Source organism: Morone saxatilis, unplaced genomic scaffold, assembly GCF_004916995.1.
Source record: "Morone saxatilis isolate NCDOM2014 unplaced genomic scaffold, NCSU_SB_2.0 Contig11, whole genome shotgun sequence".
In the NCBI taxonomy this organism is placed as follows: domain Eukaryota; kingdom Metazoa; phylum Chordata; class Actinopteri; family Moronidae; genus Morone; species Morone saxatilis.
The window spans coordinates 2,092,510-2,099,889 of NW_023339663.1; the positions used below are offsets into that span (position 1 = coordinate 2,092,510).

Genomic DNA, 7,380 nt, shown 5'->3' on the forward strand with positions numbered 1-7,380 from the left:
AAGCTGTATATAATGTACATATCACTCTCTTTTTTCCTTCTTTTATTATATGTGTATTTTTGTGTTCTATTTTTATTTACTGTGTATTTTTTTTTTTTATCTTTTGTGTTGTGTCTGGAGCTGCTGCAGTGAGTGAATTTCCCCAGTGTGAGATCAATAAAGTCGATCTTATCGTAAGAAAACCTTATTCCAGGATATAGTAGTAATAGTAGTTGTTTTTTGTGTCTCAGCCTTCCAGTCATTCCTAATTTATACAATCCAACACTGTTTATAGACCCCAGTATGCAGAAATATTCAAATACACCAGGCTAAAATAACACATGCAAACTGCATGTTTCTGTCCAAAACTTCTGTAAAGTGGAGACCCATTTTCATTCAGACATCTTGAGGTCAGAGGTCAAAGGATCCCTTTGAAAATTGCCATACCAGTTTTTTCCATCACCAAAATGTTTGCCTAATTTTGCAGCGTTAATATGCTCCCATGACGTGGTTGGTACCAATGGATGCGTTAGGTCATCTAGTTTCTTCACTTTAGCTTTAAAACGGAGCACGCTCTGAGAGATAGTGTGGAAGAGGGAAGGCTGACGGAGTGGCAAATCAGATTTCAGGGCCAGCCCCACAGCTGGTCGGGACGCTTTACGTCTCTGATTCTGGTGAAACTGGATCATGTTTTATAAAGGAAATGTTTCTTGGTTTTCCCTCTGAGGTCCTCCAGCTGCTCTGCCTCAACTCTCTGTGATTTACAGTTTCCTGCAACCGCTGTTAGCTCATTAGTTTAGCCACACTGGCTGTGCCAGAACTGGAGCCGGGAGAGCAGGAAATGTTATCAGCTTCTAAAAGGAAGACAGAGGAAGTGAAACAGACTGACTGTTAGTCGTACAAGTCTGCAGACGGCGAGCTGGTCCTCCCGTCAGTGATATCAGCTGCTCGCTGTGTCCTGTGTTGTTGCTTGATGTTTGGTTGTTAGCAAAGTTATTGACTGGCTAGTTTTTGGTCATAAGTAACGTACAGCTGTCCATATTTACCGCTGTGGTACTGCCAATGTAAAATCTTACATAATGTTGCTTTAATAGAGGCTCAGCAACATTTTGCCCAGTGGCCTCAAAGTAAGTTAATCAGTTCATGAACCTGCAGGCAGAGTTTTTGTTTTTTAATCTACAGAACCCAAAATCACAAATCATAAATTGGCCTCCGAGGGCTTTACAGCATTCGACACCCTCAAAGAGACAAGAAGAGAGAAAGGTTGATGTCATATGAGCAGAATAAAAACAGTAAAGTACTTCTTGGTAGAAGATTCCAATGTAAAGGTATTAACATGACCAGTATCTATCAGTATCTAAATAAAAATAAGTCATTGTTACCTAAATAGTTTTATTTCAGCTTCAGTAAACATAAAGTGTTTATAAAATCTCATCACATTTGCACTAATTGGCACTATTTTCCCCGGAGGACGGAGCCGTGATCTGGTTGTCAGGCGGCAGCGGTTTCCCCAGATGGTGTCCCGTCGTGAGGCCGTAGGGCTGCGACTCTCGCTCCTCCTTCGCTTTGGGCCGCAGCATGAACCCCCCCTGAAAGCTGAGGTCAAAGAGCTCGCAGGGGGCAAAGGTCAAAGGCTTTTCTGCCAACAGTCCCTTCAGTCGTGCTCGCCACCCGTCCAGCATCGCGGTTCGCACCGTGGGGGGGCAGTGAGCCGGACTCCAGAATATCTGAGGAGCAAGAACCTGAAACCCACAGAAGTGCAGAGTGCCGTTCTAAAAGAAACAGAGAGAGGGAGAATAATTAATTTAATATTTAATTATTGATTAATTAGATAGTTTTACAGATCAGAGAGAGACACTGGAATCATATGATGATCACCAATTAATTTATTTTAAACTCCTTATTGTCTTCAGAGGAATCTCAGGTCTGCCAGTTGTTTCAGAGTTTTTACTTTACTTATTTTACTTTTTTATTGTGTAATAACATTTGAAACAGCTAATATAATATATGTGTATATTTGTTTTTATTGTGTTGTATGTTGTAAAATAGTTTGTTCTTTTATTGGACTGTTTTTATGTGTTTTATCTTCCAAACAGCACTCTCATAACCCCCACTAGGGGTAGCCAATGCTTTGGTTTTGGTTTTGGGTTGTGACTTGATTTTAAAGGGTATAATAAAAGTCTCTCTCTCTCTCTCTGTATATATACATATATATATACACACACACACACACACACACACAGGACTTCATTCCATGAATTCAATAGTTATTTTTAAAGATGAAATACTTTTTAATAAAGAAGAAAACACCTATTTAAAAAAAGAAGCCTATTAACTATGTATAACTGTAATACTACATAATACAAACAGAATTGAATACAAAGTTCCTAGAAATATCAATAAAACTGATCTCTCATGGGATATCCACAAGCCTGATCAAAGTTACTGCCCTATAAATAAATTATAATTATTATTAATAGCTTTGCATTTGCTATGATAGAATATCTTTCTCTGTGTATTGATTTTAATACTGTAGAAGAAACACAGGCAGGAAATGACTTCTTCCTCATTCCTAATCAGTATATATATATATATATATATATTAATATATATGTGTCTTATATGTGTCTCTTACCTGTAGAGGCCACAGTGTGACGTTGATGTCTCCATTGATGCCATCAGGCCGGAACATCGTCTGTGTTGCTCCGGTAGTAAACGACAACATTGCTTTCTTGTCCTTCAACAGAAAACACAAAAACACACACAGAGAAATCAGCTGCTAATATAATAATAATAAATAATATTTGTATTTTAGTGGATATACTGAACACACGGATGGACACAGAAATTATTTAAGAATCTTATTAGTGTTTTGACGCTGGTTCTTATCATGAAAACATACATCAGAATTGAAAGAATTCCCATATTTTAAAGATGCAATAAAAAAGATAATCATGTCATCCTTGACATTGCAATTAAAATCTAATTACACATTTTTTAAATGTAATCTGGACTGATTATAGTTACTTATGTATTTATGCCAGTTTCATGTAATCAGTTACAAAAGCTAATCTCGATCATTTGTGTCAAAATATTAATGTCTAAAACATTTGTTCTGACCTCCATCTCGTCCATTAATTCCTGGTTATGGACACCTTGAAGTGCATTATCCCGTTTATATCAGGGTCACTTGACTAAGAAAAGATAGTTATTTTATATTTTCAAGCGTTTTTTAATCCAAATCTGGAAAAAATTATTAAAATACTACCTGGAAGAATCATTACCATCCCATAAAGTTCTGATACAATGGAAACATTCTTCACTGCTCCAGTAAATTGGACGAATAGGACATATTTCTGAGATATTAAACTAGATTTTGTTTTTATTCAGTTTATTTCAGCACATAAATTTAGAGCAGTGAACAGACAGTTTCACTGGAACTACTTTAGTAGTTGTCCTATATCAGGTAATAATGGACACCTAGCAGCCAATCAGAATCGAGTTATTTCCCTCCTTTAAAACAAAGCATCACTGCAGGTTTTCATTTTGAAATAAACTAGCATTAACAGACCCACTGAAGGCTCAAAGGTGCCTTATTATCAGAGTTACTTTAAAAATGAAAAAACTTTTATGTTTTCTATAAGACAACAGAACAATGTAACCTTTGATTTTTAGCCTCAAAAGTGTGTTAAAAACCTGTTTTTTTTACATTCAGCATTTTTGTATTCTGATTACATGACTCCATTATATGTAATCCATTACTCCAAAAGCCTGTTTATCATCGTGCTTACTTTACTTAATAATTTTCTCTCCTCCTTTTAAAGAGATGTGTCGTCCACTGAGAGAGACTGACCTTGAATATACCATTATTGTACATCTTTTGCAGGGAGAAAGCAAAGCCTTGTGTGAGCACTCGATCCATCCATCCCTTCATGATGGCAGGAACACTGAACCAGTACAACGGAAACTGCAAGAAGAGACGCATCAACATGTCACACTGATACTGTACATGTTATTTAATGACGACATAATTTAATTCATTTGTAAGGAACAGAACCAGAGTTAGAATTACAGGGAATAAAATACTGAGGTGTATTTATTGCCGGTTTTGGCTCCTGCCACCCCGGGGCTAAATTGGCTAACATTAGTTGCATGAGCTAACTGACTGATAAATCAGTACTCGGTACTGCTGTAGTCAAACTGTCCTCTGTCTTGTCTCGGAGGGTTGTGTTCACTGGGAGCTCTGAGCCCCCGTTCAGTTTGCACAGGACAAGCAGCTACATTAGCAGTTAGCGGAGTCAGAGGGAAAAGCCTAATTTTTAGCCAGGTTAGCTGTAGCTCTGAGGTCTGTTTAACAACTAATGGACTTTGGTGACCAATCTGATGTTTTTGTTGCTTTCAGTCTCAACCCACAATAACAGCAAACAGGACAAAAACTAGCTTTGTGAGTGACCTCTGACCTGGAAGATGATGAGCTCGGCCTCCTGTACTTTGCGCTGCTCGGCGACGATGTCGTCACTGAGGCGGCCCTCCATCCAGGCGTGCATGGTCTCATCTCCGTACTGGAAAAGCTCCGGATTCTTCAGATCACCTGAACACAACACACTCGGTCATAACTTAAAGAATAACTCTGTGAGCAGATACATTCAGTGTTGGGTTTAGTCTCTTCATCTTCTTCCTCTGTGCAACACAGCTTATAAAGTTTATTAGAGCTTAAATTAGTTTTCTGCTCATTGAATAATGTATATTAACAGCGAGGTCACCGATGATGTCGTCCTGCGTGGCGTTGGCTCTGAAGTTCATGGCGTACAGGTCGGACACGATGACCCTGTAGCCCTGCTCCGCCAGCTCCTGCATCGCCACATCACGCACCGCCGTGTTGAATGAACCCGGACTCTGGTGGGCGTACACGATCAGGGCTGTCTTCTGTGCTGTCACACACACACACACACACACACACACACACACGTCTGGTGAAGTGAACTAGAAGAATTTTACAGAAACTTTGAGCTCTTTACACCTACACAAACACGTGTACACTGTTAGAATTAGCAGGTCAGAATCAGTGTCCTGCTAATCCAAAATGTCCCCACAGTGCTGGTGTGTATTCATACCAAATGTCCTCTTAAATCACACACACACACAAAGTACAAGATATTTTGACTTTTAAATGAGAAAGTTTTACACTCACTCAAAGTTAATTAATTTATTGATCTGTTATAGGCACATTTTATTCTAAATGACAGGCTTAAGTTCAATTAAAAAAAGGAAATTTGGAAAAATGTCTTCATAAAACAAAAATATATAAATAAAACATCTTCAGATATTTTATTCAATGTGACACAATAATATTTTTGAGTTAAATTATCCTCATTTGGGGACTTAAGCAAACATTGATGTGTGATTGCTTGCAATTAAATCAGCATAAAGTCTCCTTTGAATAAAGAGATATATTTTTTATACCACTTTTTCATAAATCACCTGTAATAAAGAAGTTTAGAAGTTGAAATCTGCAGCTTTATTAATGGATAAACAAGAGGTCTGCAGTCCTGTGCTTTGACAGAAATGCTAATGTCAGCGTGCTAACATGCTCACAATGACAATGCTAACATTCTGATGTTGAACAGGTATAATTTTAACAATGCTCACCATCCTAGCAACGTACAAAAAGTACGTACAAAGTACAGCTGAGGCTGATGGGAATGTCAAAGCTCTGCACAAAATAAAATGTTGACCTGATGGTGGCGCTGTATGACAAGTGTTACAGTGAAAAATGATTAGCTAATGTTTTATAGATTGTTATAATCTGTTATTAAGAACTTTTGCCAGGTTGCAAAAATATTCTGGTTGTTGTTTCCCTGTTTCATTGATAAAGATCTGACTGTTAATCAATTCTACAAATGATAACAAGGTCACTGATAAAAGCTCACCAGTTTCATACTGTCTGATAAGACAACTGGTTTGTCTGCTGTTATAAATAAATGTGTAATTAAACATAAGGAGCTGAACGTAAGTAATAAACAATCAGTTCTCCACTTTAATAACGTTTTTACTTTATATGAAGTCTGCAGATGTGAATGTTAATAAAACAAGTACATAATTATTATTGTACATGGAGAGAATGACAATAAATTCTACCTTGAACCTTAAATTGTTAATTAATTTTACTCCAGATGCCTTAAAAAGTTATTATAAACCCTTAAATAATTAATACATGATTATTAGAAGGTGGTGTTATGTAATGCAAATTCAATACCTCAATACCCTTTTTATCATAGATTTTATGCTTTTATACACTTTAAGATTGTTGTTTATATATTTATAGCTATTATTTAATTTATTTGTACCAATTCACATATGTAATTATATACATATAGTTTCAGTCAGGATAGTTATCAACACAGATTGATAGAATAATAGTAGAATAGTTATACTTAAATGTGCAAAATCTAAATTTTTGCTATTTGTTTACCAACTTTCTAAACTCAAATGGCTCCAAAAACTGAGCAAAATATGTACAGTTTGGTGTGTGTCAGAAAGAGTTGTGTGTCAGAGCAACAGCATTTATATTCATTATATAAACACTTAAATGTTTGTTTTTTAACACATTATAAGGTAGTTGCAGATTGTCAACACAGATTGACAGAAACTGTTTTACTTGGATGCACAAAATCTAAATGTTTGCTATTTGTTTACCAACTTTCTGAACTTAAATGTCTCCAAAAACAGAGCAAAATCTGTACAGAGTCTGGTGTGTGTGTGTCAGAGCAGCAGCAGCAGAGAGCCAGATTTATAGGAAGTGGAAACAACAAACGAGTCTTACCCATGCTTTATGTCTGCTGGATCCGTCTGGACCTGGTGTCTGCTGGCACTGCGGCTCTTATAGACCCTGAGGCTTTCTGTGCGTGAGAAACATGGTTAGATCGGATATCAGATGGTACAAAATGTGTCTGTAAGTCACAACTACACACTGAAGGAAGTATGAAAAAAAAAAAGTCAGCTGTCAAACTGTAGGACCGGTTTAGTGTTGGTAGAGGGTGGAGTGTGTGTGTGTGTGTGCGAGTCAGGCTGTGGGTTCACTGGTGCAGGTGAATCAGATTGGTTTCATTTGGCCTGGAAAAGAATGTTTGGGTCACTTTCAAAGGATTATCCAACAGGGTCATGTGGCTTAATAAACTCTTTAATCCGACTTAATTTCACCTCGTTAGAAGAAAAGTGGAGGTAGGCGTCGGTCCAGTCCCCGAGTTTAACGTCACCTGTCACCAGTTTTTCTCTCCAAACAGGCTTTTATGTCGGAGGAGGTGAGAAAAGTTTTCACACACAATCTCACCAAGTATTAAAACTAATAGTTCATATGTGATGAATCTGTATATACGACAGAAACACATGTTTCTTCGGAGA

The 7,380-nt window shown here is 37.3% G+C and overlaps 1 protein-coding gene across 1 annotated transcript; it reads right to left on the reverse strand.

The window, feature by feature from the left end:
* Positions 1-1,160: 1,160 nt before the first annotated feature.
* Positions 1,161-6,913, reverse strand: nqo1 (NAD(P)H dehydrogenase, quinone 1). Its single transcript, XM_035652205.1, has 6 exons — positions 6,803-6,913; positions 4,743-4,910; positions 4,440-4,570; positions 3,833-3,946; positions 2,615-2,716; positions 1,161-1,751 (listed from the first exon to the last, which is right to left on the reverse strand). Exons 1-6 carry the CDS (start codon positions 6,804-6,806, stop codon positions 1,425-1,427), a joined length of 846 nt encoding a protein of 281 aa, XP_035508098.1. The 5' UTR covers positions 6,807-6,913; the 3' UTR covers positions 1,161-1,424.
* Positions 6,914-7,380: the final 467 nt, after the last annotated feature.

Excerpts from the sequence above, each read along its gene's own strand:
- nqo1 (XM_035652205.1), bottom strand. Across the intron at positions 4,571-4,742 it reads CACGCAGGACGACATCATCG|GTGATCTGAAGAATCCGGAG; the intron begins GTGACCTCGCTG and ends TGTTGTGTTCAG. Across the intron at positions 3,947-4,439 it reads CCGAGCTCATCATCTTCCAG|TTTCCGTTGTACTGGTTCAG; the intron begins GTCAGAGGTCAC and ends CTCTTCTTGCAG.